Consider the following 24781-nt stretch of genomic DNA (forward strand, 5'->3'; position numbering starts at 1 on the left):
TACCGATGGAATGTAACAATAGTTTTAAGTCCCTCTCAGCATTCAGTAAGTTCCAGACAATGGACACCAAGCATTGTTACTGGTGCTTAATTTTCACCAGGTTTTGAGTGCTTACTGAGTACTAGAATTTGTAGTAAATATGAAGCACCTACTGTGTGCTTCTACCAAGTGCTTATCAACATCTGTGCAGCGCCTGCTTTGTGCCAGATTTTTGCATCTATCTCATTTAAACGTGAAAGCAGGGAGTGAACCTCCACGCTCTGCCCAGGTTGGGGACTCTAGCCGGAGATTGGGGTGCACACCCGAGGTGGGGGAGGAGGCAGTGGTCTCTTCCGGTGCACTGTAGACCCAGGCGCCCTCGAATGGCTAGGGGAAGAAGGTGCGCGGGAGGGCAGTCTGAGGACAAGTTGGAGTGAAAAGCAAGGCCGAGGTCCAGCGACCCAGGCGGCCCAGGCGGCCCCGGGACGCGGGGCGGTGGGCGGGGCCAGACGAGTGGGCGGGGCCGGTATTGTCCGGTCCGCGGGGCATGCCGGGAACCCCGCCTCCAACATGGCGTCTCACTGACAGTTGGCTGCTGATAGGCAGAGGCGGATCCTGCTCCTCAGGGCGGCGGCGGCGGCGGCGGCGGCGGCGGCGGCGGCGGCGGCGGCGGCGGCGGGGCTGGGGTCTCCGGGGCCAAGGGTGGGAGGATGGCGACTCGGACCTCCTAGGGCGGAGCTGCACGGGCGAGGCGGCGGGTGGGGCGCTGCAGGCGGGCGCGGCGGCTGCTGCCATGGACTGGTGATCACGGCGGCTCCTGCTCGTGTCTCCCCGGGCCGGGCGGCTGCTTCTCACTGCAAACCCCTCAGCCGGGGCCATGGGCTCTTCGGCGGCCGCGGCGGCTGCGGCGGCGGCGGCCGCAGACTCGGCGCAGTGGCTCTCGGTGAAGGAAGAGACCATCTTCCTGCACGACGGGCTGATCCGGGTCACCGACCTGGCCGAGCTGCCCAGCGAGATCCTCGGGGCCCCGGAGGCCGCCGACACCGACTTAGAGGTGAGCGAGGCTGCCCCTGGCCTTCGCCATCAGTTTAGTCCACCCACTCCGCATCCCCGGGGTCGGGCCCGCTCATCTGTGCCTCACCCTGACCCCGAGGCCCCCGGAGGCAGCCCCAGCAGGTGTGTGTGTGGGCGCGGGGCAGGCAGGTGGGGGCCACGGCCGCAAGTCTGCACACCGCCAGCCTCCCTCCCTCCCCCGGGCCTCAAGCCCGTGGGGGATTTCATTTGTGGTTTAATTTTGAACGTTCCGACTCCCAGCATTTTATTAGACGATCACCCGGCACGGCCTTCACGCCCGGGAGGAGCCGCCGCCGCCTCCCGGGCCCTGTCTCCCCTCCCCCACGGGCCCCCAGGACTCACCTCAGGGCACACCCAGGTTGCTTAGCTTTGGGGACATTTTAATTTTAACGCTCTACACCTCCCGCCTGTCATTCCCCAGGGGTGTGTGTGTGTGTGTGTGTGTGTGCGCGCGCGCGTGTGCTGTTTGCTTTTTCGGGAGAGGGTAGTGGCAACTGCCCGTCCGTGATGGGCAATCCGGCAACAACTCTGTGTCCAGCCTTAGAATGACACGGGGCCTTTGTCAGGGAACCAGGCGGTGTGGACAGCGAGGAGGATGTACAGCGGCCCTCGGTGCGCAGGGTCACGGAGGTTTTAGGCCGCAACGCCTTTTTACGAGCTCAGGGGGTCGCGGAAAGCCCAGGCTTCGGAACCGTGGCAGGGGCAAGAGCAAATCTTAGCGATTGTGTGCTCTGGGTTTGGGGGCAGAAGGAAACCAGATATGCTTGGTAGATGGGAACTTTCCACGGACTTCACTTCGTTTCGCGTTTGCCTAGGGATGGCAACACTGGCAGGATAGGTTCATGAAGGCTAGCAGATGCTGACACTGCGCCCCCTCCACTTTGTGGGATGACATTTTGCTGTGTAGGTAGCATGGGGTGTCACGAAATTCTTGTCGCAAGGAAGACTCTCTGGGGCAGGGCGCAGAGAGGATGGCCTGTCTTCTGGCTATAAACGGAATGCGAAGAATCTTTTGTGTTTTGAGGTTTTGCAGGCACTTTGGCTTTCAGCACAAAGAACATTTATAGAAATGGGTTAAAACCATTACTGTGTGTTTCTGGAAACGGCACTGATGGGATCTCGTTGGCCGAGACATTTGGACGTGCCTGAGATGCGAATGCGTTCCTCTGTATTTTTGTGTCTGGTTTTGAGGTTGAGGTTGCAACATTCCCATTGTGAAGTGTGAATTGACTTATTTTATAGTCTGGCCATCCAAAAAAGGAAGGTACAAATTGGTGGGGAATTCCTAATACGGAATCATAGTTTTATTATGTCTCATTTGGGCCCATTCTATAAAAAGCAAGGTGTATCTGAGTGTCTTATCAGCTTGAAAACTCAAGGGGTATTATGCTATAATGGTGGAATCTTTGGCTCTCTTGTATGTGAAATGTGGAAATCGGATGCTCTTTGTACCTTAGAGACCAAGTTCACAGGTCCAAGATTTTTATATATGTAATTTATTTATTTTTAGGATTAAAAAGTATAGGAATAGTTAAAAATACCTGAGCTGTTTAGCTGGCTTTCCTAAGCTGTTTACTGTATTTTGAGCATCTGTCAAATATTTCTACAGAAGAATGATTTTAAGAGAAAGAACCTCTCTGGTCTGGAAGATTTTTTAAAAACTTTTAAAAATTGTATATAGTCTGACCTCTCAGAAATCAATACCTTATGGGTGATAAACATTTCTGACTGGTAGTAGTGAGGAACTTTTTTCATTTCTTTCCATATGTTAATACAGGGCACATAGTATCAGGAGAAATGGATAGCTGAGAATGTTTTTGTGGCTGTTAGATTTGTGTTTTGTGTAGGTGTATGGTGTATTCATATTTAATTATTTAATAATAATAATAATATTGATTAAGTTTATCCTGTGTTTCAGGCATCATCTTATTAAATTCTCAAAAGGATCCTGGTTTAAAAAAAAAAGGATCCTGATAGTTACATATTGTTACATCTTGTAACAGTTGTAAATGTTGTACCCATGTACAGGTGAGGCAAGTAAAGTGCAGAGCAGATATGCAGTGTGCTCCAGATCACACGTGGTGGGAGAAGAGAGCCTGGTGTGTTGGTCTCAAACATACCTGCTCCTAATCATAATATTCTACTACCTTCAGTCATGTATGATACTCACATTTGTAATTATTTTAAATTTAATAAACAGTGCAGGCAGAGTAATAGACAGATATGTTTATTTCCGTTCTAGTAATGTATTCTTTTTATATTTGAGGAAGTTTAAATGTTCATCAACTTTTTAAAAACTAACTTTTGAAATTGCCACCACTCCTACGAAGTATACTCTTCCAAGCCTGTCCTTCCAGTGGACATCTGGGTGAAAATGACCTTTTTTTTTTTTTTTTCGGTTTTAACAGAGTTTTATGGTTACATAGAATCTTTCAGTTAACAATTTTGGATTAAGAAAGATGAGACTCAAACTAAGCCAACTAATTTATGATTGACAACCTTACCGCATAAGACTACGCTCACTGCAATAGAGTCTCAGAATTTTAGAGCAAGAAGGAAGTTTAGACTCGTTTCCCTCATTTTAGAGAGAAGTTGTCTAAGATCAGGAGAGGTTATGGCTTGGTGGCATAGCTAGTTTGGCAGGGCGAATGAAAACTCTGGTTTTCCTGTGTTTGAATTCCAATGTTCTTTCACTCTGTAAATGCTGCTCAAAGTTAAATGTCAATCTGAAAAAAGAACCCATCCTAAGAAGTAGACTAACATTGACTTAGCATTTTAATTTAAGCAAGAGCAGAGCATTTGAATTAAAAATTTTCTTCTCAGGGAATTCTAAACGGAAGGTTTTTGTTTGTTGTTTTTTCAATCAATAATGTTTAATCAACAAATTCGTTCAACAAGTATTTGTGGAATTCAGAGGTGAGCTGAGGCTGCTGTCCTGGGTATTGGGGACATAGGGGATAAAATAAAATCCTTGTTCTTAAAAGAGCCTCTATTTTAGTGAGGGATAAAGACAATAACAAATTGTCAAACACAGGACATGTGTATATATGTCCATGTATATAATATGTCCAATGACAAGTGCTGTGGATAAAAGTATTGCTGAGTAAGAGGGGTGGAGAGCAATGAGGGGGGCGGGCAGGAAGGGAAAGCCTAGGATGGCATTTGAGACCTGAAGGAAGTGAGAGTGTACCATATGGCTACTGGGGAAAGCACATACCAGACAGAGGACGGCAAGAGCCAAGTTTCCCTGTGAGGGAAGCAGCCTTAGCATCCTTAGTTTGGAGCTCTGAGCCCAGTAAGCAAAGGGGAAGAGGAGAATGAGTGATAGAAGATGGAGACAGGGGGTGCAGATCAAGTACAGCCTTATAGATAAGGACTTTGAATCTACTCTGAGTGAATTAAAGATGCAGAGTAAAGCTCTTTTTTGGACTTTAAAATAGCTATCTGTATTTAATTTTATGTTGTTGGCAAAAGCGAAGGCATGCAGGAAATTATTTTTTAAGTGTTGAAATAAATATAAATTTAAGAGAAATCAAAAAGCAATAGCTCAAAAATGACAACTCAAATATTATTGAATTTTGCACCACATTTCATAGAACATTAGTCTTTTTAAAATAAAGGGAATTTACAAGAAAAAAGCATTAGCTTATTTGTGGACGTTCCAAAAGACTTCCTATTTCATTTTTCTTTACAAATTCCAGGAGGAGACAGGGATCATACATAGGGATGTTGATTGAGTAGCTAACTGACTTGGCTCAAGGTGGCCAAGATATTTTTTACCCCATAGTTTAATTTTGAACCCAAGCATTTCGGTTAGTGTTTTTCATTATGTTTGTTTATAAGCTCCCCTCACCAAAGACTTGAACATGAATGTTCATGGCAGCTTTATTTATGATTGGCAAAAACTGGAAATAATTAAAATGTCCATCAATTAAAATGTCCATCAACAGGTGAAGGGGTGAACAAGTGTGGTACACCCATATAATGGAATACTACTCAGCAATAAAAATGAATGAGCTGTTGATACTGACAACATGGATTTATGCTGAGTGGAAGAACCCAGTCATATTGGAGTGCACACTGTAAAATTCCATTTATGTGATATTCTAGGAATTGTAAACTAATCTGTAGGTACAGAAAGTAGATTGGTAGTTGCTTGGGGATGGAGGCAGGCAGGAAGGGATGAAAGAAAGGATTACCAAGGTGCATGAGGAAACTTTTGGGGTGATGCTTATGTTCCCCATTTTGATTGTGGTGATAGTTTTATGTTGTCTGTATACATATGTCAAAACTCATCAAATTGGGGGAAGCAGGGTTTAGCTCAAGTGGTAGAGTGCATGCTTAGCATGCAGGAGGTCCTGGATTCAATTCCCAGCATCTCCATGGAAAATCCAAATAAATAAACCCAAGTACCTACCCTGCCCCCCCCAAAACTCATCAAATTGTACACTTGAAATATGTGCAGTTTATTATATGCCAGTTATACGTCAATAAAACAAAATCCACACAAGCCCAGAATGCTTTACTGTTACTATTTAGGAGGTGAGAAAAGGCTCAACAGAGTTTTTTGTTCAGTTTGTTTTTTTGTCACATAAGGGAAGGAGCACTTGGGTTTGGAGGTGATCACCTGAAATTGTCAAGGCTTTGAATACTTATGTTACACTCAAGTGAAATCTTTAAGACAGTATTTAGTTTCACAAATGTTGATCTGTGTTCCTAGGAGAATACTACCACCTATTTATCCTTTGGCCAGAATTCTTTGGACAGTGTTTATGTGCTTTTAGAGAATTCCAAATTCTAGATTTGGAGGAATTAATGTATAAATGGATAAGCTGTCTTTGTTCATCAACAGAATTAATTACCAGGTAATTAATGAGCACTGGAATAAGAGTCACTGAATCTTGGTACAGTGTACTGTGAGCTTTGGCAGATAGCTCAAAAGCTCTCAGGCTTGGCTGGCTAGCAGTAAAGTCAGGACAAAGTACCTGAAGGCTGTGGGAGGCAGTGTTGCCCAGAGGTTAAAGTCCAGTTTAAAGAGTCAGACTGGGATTGAAATTCTAGCTCTGTCCCTTGTTAGCTGCGTGACCTTGGGTACATTCAATACCTTTAGTAATCCCTGGCTTCTTCCGCTGCAGCTTCTTTGTCATCATTGTCACCACCTCTACAGCCACCAGGACAGCAGCATCAGCATATGTCATGCCAGGCTCTCTGCTAAGCTCTTCCTACCCATTATCTCATTTAATCTTCACTGAAACCTTATGTGGTTGATGCTGCCTTTATCTTTATTTTACAGAAAAGGAAACTGTGGCACAGAAGTGAAGTAACTTGACAAAGGTCATACAGTCAGTAGCAAAGCTGAGGCTGAAATAGATCTGTCTGATTCCAGCCCAGGTTCCAGGCTCGAAAAACAACTGTTAAGACTGGCTTGTCGTCTGTAAGGGGGATAATAATAGGGTTAATATAAAGATTAGACAGGGGTGGATGTGATTATGGACTTACAGTGTTTACTCTCTTTAGAAGGTGCTGTGTTGCTGAAAAGTTATTTTGTGTATATTCAGTATATGAAAGCATATGAAAGCAAAACTAACCCATCAAAATTTTTTTTTTCTAGTAGTGAATAGTGGAGAGATTACTTTTTTTGGTGTGTTTGTGATCCCTCTGGAATTTTCTCCCTCCCCAGTTTGTTTGGAATATGGCTGGCAGATGAAGATAGTAGTCTCATTTCAACTTTCCTCCAATGTACGCCTAGGGTCTTGCTAAATAAATCAGTTTTGATTATTATCTGTCTTCTTGGCTTCCACATTGGCTATCACAAAGTACCACCTGTTGGCCAGGGCTGCTGGGTGGACTGTCACGCACCTGTTCTTTTCCTAGGTCACAAGGTACCTGTGGTGATAATTATGAAAGGACTGTCAATTCCGGAGAGTGCCCATGCTTTCTCCTCCCACCTCTCTTTCTGGCTTGTTTTACAGCAGTGGTGGTGGGGTGAACACAAGGAGTGTAGTCTGCTTTACAAGATGTTTAGTCAATAGTTGTAGACAAATGTAAATAACAACTGGTGATCGACTACGGGACAAATGGGTAGCTCCCTGGAAAGGAGAGAAGACTGCAGAAACTGTACAACTATTAGTTTGATCCTGCATTTTCAACACAGCTTACATATCCATTAAATTTATGCATTTATATATTTATTTTTAAAATTTTGTTTGGGGTTGGGGAAGTAATTGGGTTTATTTATTCATTTATTTATTTTAATAGAGGTACTGGGGATTGAGCCCAGGACCTTGTGCGTGCTAGGCATGCACTCTACCACTGAGCTATACCCTCCCCCATTAAATGTTTTTTAAACATTACATGAATACGTTCTTCGAAAAAATGCAGGTGAAACTGAAGTTCCTTTTAACTACCATAACTAATCCTGTCTCAATCTACTCCCCACCCCAGTGAAATCAATGACCAATTTTTTTTGTATGTTCTTCAAGACCATTTTTAAATGTGTGTGTTTGTATGTATGTATACATAACACTTAGCATTTTTTCTTTTTTACATAAAAGAAGTGATGTTAGACATATCTTTCTGTAACTTGCTTTTTTAAAAAAACTCAGTGATACGTTTTGGTCTTTCTACATATAGATCTGCTGCATTTTTTTAAAAGTGCTGCACAAGATTCCAGAAATACCATAGTTTATTTAGCCATTCCCCTACTGATGGGTGTCTTAGTTTCCTGTTGCTAACACATTATTACAAACTTAGTGGCTTAAAACAACACAAACTTGTTCTCTTACATTTCTGGAGATCGGAAGTCCTAAATGAGTCACATTGGGTTAAAGTCAGGCGTTGGCAGATCTGGTTCGTTCCGGAGGCTTTAGGGGAGAATGCCTTTTTCAAAGCTTCTAGTGGCCACCTGTATTCCTTGGCTTGTGGCTCCTTCTTCCAGTCTTCAAAGTTTATCACCATAGTATCTGATGTTATCATATCATTATCATTTTCTCCTCTGACTGACTCCTCCTGCATCCCTTTTACAAGGACCCCTGTGACTGCACTTAGAGCCCACTGGATAATCCAGGGTAATCACCTCATCTCAAGATCCTTAATTTAATCACACCTGCAAAGTCTCTTTTGCCACCTAAGGTCACATTCACAGGTTCCAAGGATTAGGACATGGACATTGTGGGAGTCCATTATTCAGCCTACCACAATGGATCTTTTGGTTGTTTTCAGGTTTTCACTATTAAAAATGGTCCTTCAGTGCACATCCTTGCATTTCTGTTTGTGCACATGTTGGAGTATTTCTCTAGAGCAGGTCCTGAGAAGTAGAATTGCTGAGTCATAGGTGACCATTTCCAATTTGAACAGATACTGCCAAATTGCTCTCCTAAGTGACTACACCAATTCATACTCCCAAGTTACACAAGTTACAGTGCTTGATAGGACCTCTTTTCCTCACACCCTCATACAGACCATTTTAGACCTCATGGATTTGCTGAAATTTATCATTTGCTTAAGCCAATGGCTTGTGCTCCAGCAGATGAGTCCAGTAGACGTAATTGGGTACCTGGCTATGCATGTCGAATCATGGTCAGCAGAGAGAAGAGTTTTCTGGTAGTGCCGCCGAGCTATTTTCACTTCACTTCAGAGGACCGGTCTCCTTCGCCTCCTGACTTGTGTTGGTCAGTAATCCAGTTCATACAGACATTGTCCATATATAGGCAGGAGAGAGCCACAGCTTCGTATTCTGATGGTCTGGGGATGCTGCCAGAGGCCACCCACTCTGGGAGGAGATGCACTGGCCCCTGAAGTGTGATCAGCGTGCATAGCAGTTGTTAGGCAGACAATTGGGACACAGACTATCTTAAAATTTTCTCTCTTACATGGCAATATAAGGAGTAATTCTACATTTTTTTGACCTTTATGAGAAATAACTGATAGTAAATTCTATTTTTATGCTATGCAAAAATTTTTTGATTATAGAGAAGTAATACATGGATGTTGTAGAAAATAGAGAAAACACTTAAAAGTATGAGAGAAAAGAAATAATTCTTTGATTGCACCATCCAGAAATAGCCATATTAAATAATTGTTTAGTATTTCCTTCTTAAATTCACATTTATATATATTATTATAAATAAATACAAAAGATTTTTAGTGTTTGGAGTGTTATGTTCTTGTTAAAGTTTGGTAAATTATAAATTTGCAGTAATTATTAAAGTGTGCTTCTGTAAACTGTTATTATTGGCAGTTTATAATCGAGAGGGATTTTTATAGTGCTATATGATTCCTCTCCCAATAATGTTGAATATTTGTGTGGAGCTTTGAGTTTATGGAGTGCTATTAAGCACAACTGTAGAGTAATTAATTAATGTTCTGTGATGGGACACTTTGGAGTGGACACGTTTGAATCCCTGGTGTTTCTACTGAAACATGCAGTCGGCTGAATTACTAGGTCAGAGCACAGTGTGTAGCAATTTTAGATTAACAATAAAGAGATACATAATTTGCAAACTATTTTATGCAAATTGTAGGTTTAGCAACACTAATAACTACAGATGTGTGGTTAATGTGGTGGTTTTATACCAACAAAATATTAACATTCAGCTTGTATTTGTAATGGATCTTTTCAGTGTTTACTATATATTTTTTGAGCTCTGTAGTTTGCGTTACTGATTTCAAATGAACATACTCTAATATAAGAGATCTAGCTATTTACAGGACAGACTAAAAATCTGGACCTTCTATCTCTATTGATATGTTTGCTTTTCTTAGTCTTGAAATAGAATCATTAAGAATGTTAAAGGAGAATCTGTGTCAACATATTTTCATCAAAACAGTGGCAAATAACAGAAGGAAGGATTACCTTTATTTCTTGATATTGATTCCTTTTTGATCATTCAGTTGTGGTGTGGCTGAAAGACAACTACTGGTTTATTTAATCTAGAAAAGAGCAAAATGGGTGATAGAAAGATAAAAACACATTTGGGGAACTCTGGAGGAAGCATTTTTTGGATGAGCTTATAATGAAAGTTTCCTTTCCCTCAGGGGTTCTGAACCTAAAAAGGATTCAGGGATCCTTGGGATCCAGGAATCTAATTCAAAGGCTATATGAACTTGGATAGGAAAAATTACATCTTTATTTAGTCATATCCTTAGGTAGAACTCAGCATTTCCTTCAATTATGAATTTAGTCAACAAATCCTAGTAGTATTGGCAGTACCTGTGACCTTATAACCAATAGAAATCATAGATATTTTCATATCATATTTCAGTTGTTGAACATGACTTAAATACTGTTTATGCTCACCATTACTGAGAAATTACGTTAAGCGTTAGATCTTGTTATCAGCGTTCTAATGAAGCTCCTGTATTAACATCACAAATTTGTTTCTTAAGATATTTTGGTAACTGTATTTTAGGATACAATAATTGGTTTCTTATAATCCCATGCATTTTGTTTTATGCATTTAAAAATGTTATCTGAGATGGGTTGGTAAGTTTCACCAAACTTGCGAAGGTTTAGGGCCCCTGAGATATACCATGTTTCTGCCAGCATCTTTCCCTTTTAAGTTGAAGTTTGCTGCAGACCGGCATAGTTTGCAGTTGTTTGAAATAAAAGTGACCACATTTTGGAAACTCGTTTATGTTTTCTGTGATAGAAAATTTTATCCTCCTACAATTTTTTCCATTACCTACTGACTGCAAGCTATTAGCTAGTAGTAATTTTCTTGGGTGATCTGATTTTTGCTCATTTGCCAAACATGGTATCAATAACCAAGGAAGCTATATTTTTTAAAAAAGAGAATATCTACTAAAAATGACAAGCAATTCTTTTGAAATAGAACAATTTTTTGTTCATCAAAAATTTGGGATTTTTTCCCCCCTTGTCTGGGGAGAATGTTGGTCAGCTGAAGCTATGGGAATGAAAATGCATTAACAGACTTTATACTGGTATCTTACACTGCTAACAATGAGCCATTTTAAACAGGTGGCCTCAAGCACTAACAGTTGGTATCCCAGGGGAAACATTATTTTTCATGTTTGAAATTCATTTTCCTTTCATCTTCTCTGTAGAGTACAGTTATGTGATTGTGGTTTCTTTTATTGTTCAAATTGTTATTTTACACTTGTCTTGTCAAAATTTAGCAGTTTTACTTAAATAGCCTCCAGAACTGTGCTGTCCAGTTGGTAGCTACTAGTCACGTGAGGCTACTGAGCACTTGAAATGTGGCCAGTCAGAAGTAAAGTATACCGAAGGTGTAAAATACACAGCAGATTTTGAAGACTTCATGCCAAAAAAGATGTAAAATATCTTCATGATAATATCTAAGTTGGTTAATTGTGGAAATGATAGCATTTTGGATGTGAGGTGTTAAGTAAAATATATTATTTAAAGTATAATAAAATTAATCGCATCTATTTCTTTTCATCTTTTTAAATGTGGCTACTGGAAAATAATAAATTCCATGTTTCACCTATTTCTGTTGGACAGTGCTTTTGCATATAGAGGTCAGTAAACTGTGGCCCTCATATCCAGTTGTCTGTCTTTGTAAATAAAGTTTAATTGGAACATAACCAGCTTATTCGTGGACATATTATCTGCTTTCATGCCACAGTGCAGAATTGAGTAGTTGTGACAGAGACCTTTAGGCCAATGTGCCTTCCAGGGACTGTCATGTACACTGTTTTCATTTCATCCTTTCAGTGGCTCTATGAGGCAGCAGAGGAGATAATAGCTATTTCAGAAAAAATGGCTTAGAGAAGTGAAGTGATTTGTTCAAGGTCATATAATTAGTGCTAGGCCTGTAGTTCATTTCTTGTGTGATTTTCCACTATACCTCTGTTTTAGGTAGCACTTGTTCTTGATAACCTGTTATCTTTGAGACAGTAGTTAATGGCACCTATTACTCAGCCAGAGTAATCTTCCTGCAGCACAGTTATGTTACATCCTTGTCCAGATCTTCAGTGGTTTCCCATTTCCTGCAAAATAAAATGATATTTCAAGGAAGTTATGATTTGGCTCCATCTACCTTTCTAATCTTATCTCATTACTCCTTGCCCCCACCTCCCAGATTTTACAAACTCGCCACATTCTCTTCTACACTCTTGGCTTATGGGGTTCCATTGCCTTGGGGAACCCCACCTCCACCTTTGGAACCCTACTCTTTATCCTTCAAGTGGCAGATCAGATGCCACTCCTCCATGAAATTTTCATGATGCCTACAATTAGAAGCAGTCATGCTCTCTTCTGTATCTCCATAGCTGCGCCTTATGAATATTAAAGTTACTTATTTGCATCGTGATCACCCTTACTTACTATATTACAAGCTCTTTGAGGGCAGCCACTTCATATTGTCCGTTGAGTACCTGCCCTAATATATTAGGAGCTCAAATATTGGCTGTTGATTGGACTGAGTGTTAAAAGGGGCATCTACTTATTTTATTATTTTTGTTTTTTAAAAGCGGCATTTAAAATGCATAAGAGTATGATTTAATGAATAATATCATGAGTTAAATACATAGATGAGGAAAAATTCATTAATAGAGAATAAAATAAGATGAGAATAGGTGGTTATCTTTGATGAACAAAAGGAAACTAGTTCAGATAAGACTTTAGGCATTTTAATTGCAGTTATGCTTTGCATTGTAGATAAGAAGAAAGAACATATCCCAGTAGTTGTAATAAATGTTGTCAGTGCTGTCATGTGGATAATTTGGGGTTAAGATCTTTGATTTTGTATACAGCCTAATGAATTTTGCATAGAGAATAGTGAATTCCTGAGAGATTTCTGCAAACAGGTAGATTGAAGCAGTTAACTGAAAATACCTTGCTCTGATCATCATTCTAAAAATCTTAATGAATTTGAATGAATTTTGTTTAATTTAGTTGTTCTATGGTTAAGTATCAAACTGGAGCACTGTTCTTTTTGTTTTGAGCTCTTCCGTGTAGAGATTTTTTTTTTACTTCAGGGTTTTCAGTGAACTGTGTCCATTTACCAGCTTTTATTGAATGGCAAGGCCTCAAGGACTGAACTGTCACAAAAATTATATTACAGGATTTAGCATAATCTAGTTACTGATTAGCATAATAAGGCTAGTAATCATAATTTATTTAAAACATTACAAAATGTTTACAATTTTAAAAACTAAAATGTAAGCATTTTATGAAATCTGAAAGATGTAAAAAAGTATAAAGAAGAAAATAAAATCACTCATATTACCACCACCTAGAGATGAGTTTAGTTAACTGTTTCCCTTCAGACTTTTTTCTTACATGTACACTTACACGCACATATATTTTAAGAAATCGGAATTACTATATATACATTTTGTGTCTTGGCCTTTTCACTTAACATTGATGTTATTTGGAGGACAGTTCTCTAAAGCTTCTAGTATTGTTGAGAATATATATTTTTAATCCCTGCATAGATATTAAAGCCTGCATAGTATTTCATTATATGGGTATTCAATGATTTATTTACCCAATCCTCTATTGTTGGATATTCAGTCTATCCTTTTGAAAAGTTTTTAAAATTAGGAAAATAGTTTTTATAAGTAGTGAGATTCTTCCCTTTAAGTAAGCTACAGCACACATATATGACCACCTAGGTTTTTTTTACCATAAGTGAGAATGAGAGGCTTCAGAACTGTGCTGTAACTGTGTAAACTGATAGGATTATTCCATTCATTTTTATTTGCATAATCAAGTTCATATTTCAGATCATGTAAGGTAATACATAAATTACACATGTAGTCTGTGGCTTCATAAAGTGCTTTATTTAATACAAAATTTTAGGAAAGCAACACATACTAAAAATTCTTAAGTTTCTAAAGGAAGTTCAGGGAAAAGCCTCCTTCGTAGCCTTGCCTCCCCTGCAGCCAGTGATGCCCCCAAAGGTATTTAACGCACATACAAGCTGATGCTTAGAGGATTCCTGGGGACTTTAGCTCCTGCTCTGCCCACCCTCCTTCCCTTCACTCCACGGCAGCCACCCTGGCCTCCTGGCGTGTCATAGGTCAGGCTGGCAGGTCCCAGAGGCTCCCTTTCCTCAGCGCCTTTGCTGTTCCCTCTGGATGAAGTTAGCTTCCATAAAGCAGCAGTCCACAAAAGTGATAGAGATGGTGTTTTGAGAATATTAAAGTATGAAAAACTTAGACACTTAACATAGTAGAAAGCAAAAATAGCCATATTATCAAGGGCAGCTTTAGCTCTGGTAGCAGAGCAGTGGGAGAACTTTGAAACAGCTAAAACAATGAATCTTTCCAAACAGATACAAGCAGCTATGTGCGTCCCAGAGAGTGCAGATAGAAATCGTACTTTAAGTACCACACATGGCAGAGGAGACAGAGGACTTTTTAGTTCAAAGGTTCTCTGGATGCAAGACTGTGGCAGTTCCACTTAACTGGGACATACAGTGTTAACCAGAACTAGAGCTGTTCTCCCAAATCCTGACCCTACAGATTCATTGTTCTTTAAGTAGTTCTAGTTGGTGCTAAAATGTCACCCTTCCTGCTAAATTAAACAGGCACTTACATGGTAAGCAACTATATATCTTGTACAGGACTGTTTAAAAATATGTATAAAGTACTATATTGTATGGGTCTTTCTTTGCCTGATGTTTTTAGAATGCATGTTACTATGTGGGGCCATGCAGAATATGGTGCCCTCTGGGATTTAAAGAAGAATGATATACTGAGTCAGTCAGAAACCAGCAACCTGGGACTTCTAAATACGGGAGTCTTCAGGGATGTGTGGACCCAGAAAGCGAGCCCGTTGGTTAAGCCTGTAGGTTTCAGCATTAATACATCTAGCTGTTTTTGCCACCTGTCACAACTTCCGTTCCTTGATGATATTTTAAACATTTTTCATGACTTAGATTTAATTATTACTATGTCGGATTTTCTTTTTTTATTTATTATTATTATTATTTTTTTCACCATGTCGGGTTTTCAGAGACTGATTTGTAGGCGAGCTGCACCCCAGCCCTGAATGATCCCAAATAAAAGCCATTGTAGCTGGTTGGTGTTTATCCCTCTTACTCGGCTACATCTCCTTGCTGTTGGTAAATTCTTATTTCTTTTCTCTGAGCTTATTCTTCCCTTTTTAAAATTTGTCTTGCCTCCGTTAGTCATGCCATTGGTGTGACACAGGTGGCTGTCATTAGGCAATGAGGGTTTTACTTGCCAATCACATCACGTCTTCAGCATTCAGAATCATAGAATTTGTGGGGCTGAAAAGGATCTTGAGATCATTTAATTCAGCTTTTTTTTTTTTAAGAAGACATTGAGTTCCTTTAGCCTGTAGTGGTCATTACTAAGAGCTTGGAAGCTGTTGAAAACCACCTTGGAAAATTAGATACTTTGCATATAGAGCAGGGCTCCTCTTAAGTGTGGGCCACGTACCATGACAAGATAAGTACAGGAACTGAGAGTAAGCATTTAGAAATGTCATAACAGATTGCTAGACTAATTAAACAAAAAATTTTTAATGGAGGTACTAGGGATTGAACCCAGGACCTCGTTCATGCTAAGCATGTGCTCTGCCACTGAGCTAAATCCACCCCTGTAGGCTAATTTTATATCCGTTGAACTAACAGTAAAACTTGGGACCTGTATTTTTGTCTTTTTTTTTTTTCACTTTTAGGGGATGCTAATTGATTTTACTGCATTTTACAAAATTTTTGTTCTGTAGTTGATTGCCAAAAAAAAAAAAAAAAGAAAACCCAAACTGTTCCTGCACCCAAGATAGTTTGAGAAGCAATATTTAGCACATAGTAGGCACTCAAAATCCAATAGCTTCCTTGTTTCTTTTTTTAAATTTATTCTTTCTTTCTTTTTTATTGAAGCATAGTTAGTTTACAGTGTTGTGCAATCTCTGGTGTACAGCACAATGCTTCAGTCATACATGAATATATATATATTCGTTTTCATATTCTTTCACATTCTTTCACTTGTAAGCTACTACAAGATATCGAATACAGTTCCCTGTGCTATACAGGATAAACTTGTTTATCTGTTTTATATATACCAGTCAGTATCTGCAAATCTCAAACCCTTATTTATCCCTTCCCACCCTCTTCCCCGCCCCACACCTCCATAACCATAAGTTTGTTTTCTATGTCTGTGAGTCTGTTTCTGTTTTGTAAATAAATTCATTTGTCTTTTTTTTTCTTTTTAGATTCACTTCCTTGTTTCTTAAAAGTTTGCATTTATTTTGGGTGAAGATGCTAGATATCTGAGTAGCAGATAAATGAAACCTTACTTTATAGAAATGAGGTGATTAAAGTTGACACTGCTTGTTTTCAAATATAAGCAACTTAGTTTTTTTTCCTTTTTAATCTTAGTCTATGCTTTGAAGAGAAATTTACACACAGTAGAATTGTAATACATATTTGCACTAATTCTTGGAGATACTTTATAACATTTAATGTGCTACTAAATCCTAAGCTCAGCAAGGTTTAAGGAACTTAAGTTTTTGGTAGCTAGCCACATCCGTAAATATTTGAATACATCATGGCAGTATGTATTCTCTTCTTGAATAAGAGAAGGAAAAGATCAAGTGAGAAGCACTGGGGCTTTTGTCAGTTTTCTCATGTCATCCAGCTTTTGGAAGGTACATAGTTGTAGTATTATTTAGCATTCCCATTTTGAAGCAATTTAGTGCCACATACAATAGCTCTTATATTTTTAGCAGTCCTTGGTTATTTTTTGAAATTAAAGTAGTCTTGTCCTGATTTTTAAAATTGAATTAAATTGTAGTTAAGCTTATATATGATACAATAAATACAGACTATCAAAGACTATTAATTTACCATGGTTTACATGTTTGAGGGACATCTTTTTCATATTATCAAGATCATGAAATTGCCACTCCCTATTTAAGGATAAAGGAATGTCAATGACTGAGCCAAGTGACTCTCCTCAAATGTCACCCCTATAAAAATTCTGTTTATAATCCAAGAATCCTTAGAAACAAAATCCCTTTGACTTATGAGATTTCATTTTGGCAGATTTAAAAAATTTTTTGAATGTTAAGAAACCTGAAAGGATTGCTTTTTGCTTGACAATACCATCCACCTCCAAGTGATACAATACACATAATGTAATAGGATAAATCTTTATCCATATAATGAAATGAAATGACACATTTAAAAAAATCCTATTTGGAACATCCTTAATCTTATTCTTATTTAAATATAGAATAAATATTTGATCTGTAAGGCTGCATTGCTTTTTGTTTCAAGCCTCATTTTTATTTGGACAAGGCTCAAATTCTTTTTTCTTTATTTCTTGCCTTTAAAAAATTTTTTTAATCGCAGTATAGTTGATGTACAGTATTACATATGGGTGTACATTATAGTGATTCACTATTTTTGAAGGTTATACTCCATTTATAGTTATAAAGTATTGGCTATATTCCCTGTATTATGCAATGTATCCTTGTAGCTTGTTTTATAAACAATAGTTTGCACCTCTTTGTCCCCTACCCTTATATTGCCCCTTCTTCCTTTCTTCTCCCCACTGGTAACCACTAGTTTGTTCTCTATATTTGTAAGTCTGCTTCTTTTATGGTATATTCACTAGTTTGTTGTAGTTTTTAGATTCCACATAAGACAGTATTTGTTTTTCTCTGACTTATTTCACTTAGCATAATATCCTCCAAGTCCATCCATGTTGCTGTGAATGGCAAAATTTCATTCTTTTTTTGTTTCTTATCAAATTCTCTTTTTTAAAAAAAAATTTGAGGGGGGATAGTAATTAGGCTTCTTTCTTTCTTTTTTAATGGAGGTAGTTGGGGATTGAACTCAGGACCTCATACATGCTAGGCATGCCCTCCACCACTGAGCTATACCCTCCACCACTGAGCTGTACCCTCCCCGCTCAAATTCTTAATATCTGTGATACTCGAAACTAACCTAGGATTTGAAATAACAGCATACACCATGATTGAGAGTAATTTTGCAGTGATGAGTTAAAATGATTTGAGATTTGAATTGTTGCTGCCTGGTTTTAATAGGTTCATTTGAATAACACACCCAGGTTTTCCTCTCTTTCTGTCTCTTTTAGGAGCCAGGCTGAAGAACTTCAGAAAAAAAGAATCGTTATTATTAATCTTATCAAGTGCATATTACATTTTGGCAAATGCTGGTGGATGAGATTAAAATTACCCTTTACATTTTAAAAGATATTTCTTTAATGTCATTAGCAAGCAGGTAGATCCTAAGAGGACAAGAAATGAACTTTCTTTTAGGCTAACTTTCCAAAGTTTAGAATTTATTTTGGGGTTTTGCTTTGACCCACGAAAAATATGGTTGTAGTTTCTTAAAGTAACACAATTTATCTCTCTTCAGCAGTCATTTTGAAACTCAAAGAAGAGCCATATTTTGGAAAATATGAAAGACAAATAAGAAACTGGAACTCTTTTCGTGGGATAATATGTTGTTTTATGAGAGAGATGATAAATACTAAATAGTCTATACATGAGTTAATAATTTCAGAGCCCTTTCTCTCCAGTAGCATGTTTAGGATTTAGGGAAGTAGCCCAGGCTTGATGAAACATCCATTAGCCTAGAAAGGTACCTGGTAAGAATCCCTCACCTGTTCTTAAGTTGCTCCTTGACTATAATGAAACCATGTGCTGGTCCTGGGATCACCAGAGATGCCAGGATAATACTGTTAGAGAGGTCAGCATAGTTTTATCCTGGTAATAGTGGCGACTAGTCAAGGTGCTATCCAGTCTGGCTCTTAGTTCTTAAGAAATCCTCGTGCTTGTTTCCATAGGGTTGTCATTCTCTTTTGGTCTAGGTTAGGGCAAGGACTGCATCCGTGTCATGGATGTTTGTTAACATGAAAACGATGATGCTCCCAGCCTTTTATTGACTGACTTGTTGCAATTCTGATGTTTTCTTCACTGCAGACAAGATTTCATCACTGCTAAGCAACAGTTTCTGCTGCTGAGTTTTTGAGGATCAATTAGAATTATGCTCTCTGTGTTTAAAACTCAGGTTGATAGTTAAAGTTTTTTTTCCCCTTTGCTTCTTGTGTTTTCAAGTACCTAAATAAAGCAAAGAAAATTTTTGTTGTATGACTAAGTGTTGCTCTATGGCCGTATCCCTTTGGGGCTTTGTGCCTTAGTATAGGTGACCCGAATGAAGTTCAGCTCTGCACTGGGTTAGATCACGCCCCTCCTTGCTGACTGTCCTTTTCATCCCTACCTCCCTTTTTATCCCTTAGAAATGCTTTTAATGGTCCCAAGGGAGGCTAGGTAATGCTAATGTTTTAATGACTTTTAGGGTCAACTTCCCCAACTTGTTTTTATATCTGAGTGATTTCAGCTAGTTTTTGCCTGTTTTAGGACTTGAAATGTTAGTAAAATAGATATGAAACCTTTTTCTAAGAAGCCTCTAGTTGCCTGTTCTGACAGGGTTATACTGATGGTCGCTTCCTTCCTAGTTTCTAAAATCAATTCATGCACAATCTAGTTTCTCTAAAAATAAACTTTCAAATAGAACATTAATATTAGTTACTTTTTTAAACAACGAGGACCTATTGTATAGAACAGGGAACTACATTCAATACCTTGTAATAACCTGTAATGGAAAAGAATCTGAAAAATATATATATATGTATAACTGAATCACTTTGCTGTACACCTGAAACTAACACAACACTGTAAATCAAGTATACTTTGATTAAAAAATTATTACTTTAAAATGTATACAAGATGCTGTTTTAGTCAGAAAATGTACTTTTCATATTAGAGCCCAGTTTTGTTTTTTTTTTTTAACATCTAAAGGCGAAATGCCTTCTGAAAAGGCAAGGAAAAATCCACAGTCTTTTGATAAAACCAATTAGATATGATAAGCTAGAGAAATACAGGTTTTTTCCCTTCAAAAAAAAAAAACAAAAAACCTCTGCTTCTGAAGGAGTCATTGTAAGATTGAGCAAAGCTTTTAGACCATAATAAGGAAAAGCAGAGCTCTTATATAAAACCTCAGGTTTCATGAAGAAATAAAGTTTCATGAAGAAACGAAAGCAGAGAACAAGATTGTCTGGAGCAAATAGAGAAAACGGGAGGCCTCAAAGCTTGGGCAGAAGGGTCAGGACAGCCCCCTGGCCACTCACTGTCATTGATTAGATTTACCAAACTGTGCTCTTAGATGTTAAGGAAAGACTTTGGCTAGTAGGTTACGTTTCTGTAGCAAGCAACTACCAAAAGATTTCTGGGTCTTACTATTTGATTTCAGTATGTTCAACTTTCTCAAAGGGTATGTTTTTCTCCCCTTGTGTAGATCATAAGCCGTCCTGTTCAAATTTCACAACGCAGTTAAAAAACTTTGAAACTCTGAGTGTATTTCTTATAATTAAAGTGAATCAAGTGAGTTATGTTTTGAGAATTTTAGAAACCTACCTTGAGGTAATGGGGAAGAGGTGGGTATTCTTGCTTCAAATCATTGTTTGGCAGCTCAGAGATGTCAGATGGTCCTTGCCCTTTCCTCTCATCCTTTCCTCAGAGTTTCTCATTGCTATTGTATCTTATTTATTTGAATGGATGCCCGTAAATAGCAGAAAGGAATCAAGATGTCAAAGACCGGCTTGAATACAGCCTTACCATAAGGTGTAGTTTCTGTGCATATGGAACCTGTATACCTCTGTACCGTCAAAAAAGGAAAACAGCAACCCTCAGCAACTCCACAAAGTAAAATCTACCCTCAAAACTTTACTTACAAATTTCCCCTTTTTTATGTAAGCTAATGCTCAGTGACAGTAGTTCATTCATCTAACATAGTAAGTTATTTCTTTGGCTGTCTCTGTTCCAGCCCTCCTATTCTGAGGCTTTTGCATAGGACTGCTAGCTCCCTATTCCTAGGCTAGCAAGGGTTCTGTCCAGTGATCTTATTTGGGGTTATTCTTTTTCTTTTTTCCATGTTTCTACTTTGCAGGGGCCTAATATGGCCCAAACTAAATGGATGTCTTATGTTTATTGATGGTTTTGTTTCCAAGTCATATTCAAACTATGACATATTTTAAGTTTCCTGATATGTTTTAAGAGCTGGGCATTCTGTAAAACAAAAAAACAAAAAACCTTAATGGGAAAAGTTCTCGATTTCCCCATAACTGCATGAATGTTTGTAAACCAGAGCCTCTTACCCTACTTAACTACCCACAGTGTGCTGTGTTTGCTGAATATTTGTTAAATTGAACTAAAGCACCAATAGATGAGAGGGAACTGGCATATTAGTTATGGACCTTATTTAGTCACATTTCTGAGAGGTAGCTTGGGATGGGCCACTATGTTTTTGTTTTAAAGACTAGGAAACTGAGGAACAGGAAGATTAATGACTGACACGCCTTGGATTAGCAGTTTTGCCTCTTACACTAAGCAGTGTTTTCTCAGTTAAGCCATGTTACCAAGTAAGTACATAAGACGACCTTGGTAATGAAATCTTCCTTGAGCATTGGCACAATTTGTCAGGCAATGCAGCATTAAAAATACGTAAACATACTCTGTTACGATCTTCCATGATTTATCTGTAGCTTTCATAGGAAAAAAACCCAACTAAACACCAAATTAAAAACTCTCACTTTTACCCCCTTCTCTAGAAATTTCTATTTATTAAAGTGTGAGATTTATTTGTATCTATCTAGCCAGTATGAATAGTTGATAGATCTAGAAATCTCCAGAGTTGTCTTTGTTGAGGTACCTGCTATAGTCCTCTTTCCTAAGCCACTCACTTGGTTTTTTACTATGACAAGATTCTACAAATTGGTTCCCTAGAGGAGAGCTCTATGGTGTTGGGAGCCACAGTCTGAGATAGCAGGAGGAGGGCCAGCTGTGTGCCCTTATCTGCATCCTGGCAGACACTAAACAGACCCGACCGTGGCACATTTGGTGAGAGGCGATAGTGTGTCAGAGCTGACAATGAGCTGTGGCCCCTTCGTGCACTGGGGACCTCCTTTCTCACACTAAGCTGGATTTACTTTGGAAACAAAGAGATTTGAATTCTTTGTAAACACTAATAAAGCGAGGCAAGAGGGCTGTGCCGGGATCAGCTACCTGATAATGTCTACAGAAAGATGGATTCAGATCATTCAGACCAGCAAGGTATAGGAAATCAACCCTTACCCAAACTGAATAGGAAACGAGGTGGCAGATGAATGAAGCTGATGGTTTATGCTGCCGCTCACACTCCAGTGGATTTATTCTTCCTTAGGGAGAGTAAAAGGCCCTTAATGTAGATTGAACCACAACTTAGTATTTGGTTCCAGTTGACCGAGCTCGCCATGTTAGCCCAAAGAGGTGACCTAGCCCTCTCAGCAGAAAGGAGAGCAAAGTGTGGTGTGATGTGTGGTCCAAAGTATTGGCATCATAAATCAGAGCTGATTACATGTGGACAGTAAAAATTGAGGTTGTGTCTTGCTGACAGCCTTAAGCTTTTTAAATTGGATTTTTTTCTTATGATGAAATAAAGTCTTATTCACTTGAGGGACACTGTAAAGATGTGTGATTCTTTTGAAGCCTAGGAAAATGAGTTCATCTGAGAACACTAAAGCATAGAGTTTATTAGATAAAAATATACTGAGAGATTGGGGAGGACCTCTTTTACTTCATTGGCTTCATATCTCTAATAAAGAAAAACAAAATAGAAACTTTAAACCTTTAAGAAGCAAAGTCTGGAATTTGCTTTAGACTGCTTAGAAGCTTGGGAGAATATGACAGTATTGCCCCCGAAATCAGTGAAATCAAAACAAGAAAAGTTACACAAAATAATAATTTTTTCCAGTAACATATGCTGTTTTCTCAGAAATGATTATTACCTTCCTCACTTCAGCATGTTATGAGAATGGCATGTTTATTTTGGGTTTTCAGTCTAAAAAGACATTTGATACCAAAATAAAAATTGCTGTATTTTTATTACCAATAGCCTTTCCCCTCAAATATAAAAATTTTCAGAAATATAAAATTACTTAAGGTATTCCCAACATTATTGCTTTTCTAGAATTAAGTAGGTTTCTTTAGTCAATTTGTTTTTCTCCTTTGCCCTCAGACCTTGCCAGAAATAAAATCCTCCTCCACGTGCACATCCTGTTTTACTCCGTAACACTCCAGGCACTGTTTCTAGGAAATGGTTAAAATTAAGAATAATGTGTTTCCTGCTGACCACCATGTTGGTACTGCCACAGCTGAATTCTGTGCCAGTTTCTTCTGCCATCTGTTCTCAGCATGGATAAGTTGAGATTCATTCAATGAGAGAAAAGCAAAGCTACATGTTTCATCTGACTTCTTCCCCAAGAAGCATGGCTTATCTTTGCCAGTTAGTCTTCACTAGAGAATAACTTGATGTGGAAATATCATGCAACAAATTTTTAAAATGGTGATTTTGAGGGATTTTTAAAGTAGTGGAAATATTTTTTGTTTTGTAGCCTGCTTTATTTGCCTAAAGTTATATTTTAAATAATCTTCTCATGATATTATATCCAACCTTCCCCCTGATTTAAAGGCAGTTTTTGCTTATTGTACACAACTTGGGAAATAAAGAAGGTAAAAATCAACCATAATTTCTCCACTCTTAAGATTTTGAATCTTTTCCTCTCCTCCCCCCATATATACACTGTATATGTACACACATACATTTATATATAAAACATATACATGCACATTTAAAAAATAGGATTATAAAAATTAAAAATAGGATTATGCTGTACCTACTATTTTAGTGAATATAAATTTAAAATTTTTGATCCATAGTTCTGGTTGATACAGCATTCAGGAGCATCATAAAACCTGTTTCAAGGACATCTAGAATCTGCTTGTGGAAGCTTATTTCTCTCAACAATGAAATTGATCGGTTCCTTAACTCTTACTTTAGAGGTTGCTTACAAAAATAGAAAGAGTCCAGGGTCTTCCGGATAAAATATATGGTCCTCTTAATGCATACCCTTCTAGAACACTTCTTGTGTTAATCTAGTTATTTCTTAATATCAAAGCAATCGTAAGTTTTTTCTGTGCTGCAGTGATTTGAATAAAAGATAAAGAAGTTTTTCCACTTCAACTCGAATACTTGATTTTTACAAACTTACTTTTATCTTCACTGTGCTCCACTAGTTTATCTCTATGGCTTGTCCAAACTAAGAAGTGAACTGTTTCTGCTCAGGCCGGGGGCAAGGACTTGGCAGGGCCAGTGAAGTGACAGGCTGAAAAAGCTCAAGCAGGGAATTCTGTGTATTGTCCTATTACACGTCATCCATATAAATGGAATGTGTTTATAGTTCATATGGCAAGCAATTGGCATGAGAGCAAGCACAGCTTGGGCCGACATACTGTCCTTATGTTCTAAATCAGCAATTCTTAACACCTGTCACGGGCCCCCCTCTCCTTCTGCCCCAAGCATCACTGTGTTGGGAAACCACAGTGACTGGGGAGAGTGTGGCATATCTCTCAGCTGTGTTGGAATAGAAGGAAGGTTGTGATTTGTCCGCTAGGGGTCTGATATCATTCCTAATTTCAATATGCATACTGATGAAGTGCAAGTAAATTCCGTGTTTTACCTGGCTGAGTATTTCAATCACTAGGTTATTTCCAATCCCGAGTTTCATTTTTCAGAGAACCCACTTGACAGATACCAACTCATTTATCATCAGAAGTTTGTTTTTTCTTCAGCCTTATTGAAGTATAATTGATTAGTAAGAGATTTAAATTCAATATTTGTCCCCTCCATGAAATATATACCTACCT

At 38.6% G+C, this 24781-nt stretch overlaps 1 protein-coding gene and 1 long non-coding RNA gene across 10 annotated transcripts in view; one reads left to right on the forward strand and one right to left on the reverse strand.

The window, feature by feature from the left end:
- Positions 1-523: 523 nt before the first annotated feature.
- Positions 524-24781, forward strand: part of HECTD4 (HECT domain E3 ubiquitin protein ligase 4) — a 164910-nt gene continuing 140652 nt past the window's right edge. For 7 of the 9 annotated variants that reach the window (XM_031670054.2, XM_072953300.1, XM_072953299.1 and 4 more), the window contains exon 1: positions 640-1033. In XM_031670054.2, the coding sequence (XP_031525914.2) occupies positions 857-1033 (177 nt within the window). In that variant the 5' untranslated portion in view covers positions 640-856. Of the gene's footprint in view, positions 1034-24781 lie in introns of all 9 variants that reach the window. The other 2 variants (XM_072953303.1, XM_031670055.2) reach the window with 1 other exon arrangement.
- Positions 7743-24781, reverse strand: part of LOC140690964 (uncharacterized) — a 40890-nt gene continuing 23851 nt past the window's right edge. Inside the window, exons 2-4 of the long non-coding RNA XR_012066381.1 lie at positions 11883-12024; positions 9908-9984; positions 7743-8846 (exon numbers count right to left, since the gene is read on the reverse strand). This is a non-coding gene — a long non-coding RNA (uncharacterized lncRNA). The remainder of the gene's footprint in view (positions 8847-9907; positions 9985-11882; positions 12025-24781) is intronic.

This window comes from Vicugna pacos, chromosome 32, assembly GCF_048564905.1.
Source record: "Vicugna pacos chromosome 32, VicPac4, whole genome shotgun sequence".
Classification (NCBI taxonomy): Eukaryota; Metazoa; Chordata; class Mammalia; order Artiodactyla; family Camelidae; genus Vicugna; species Vicugna pacos.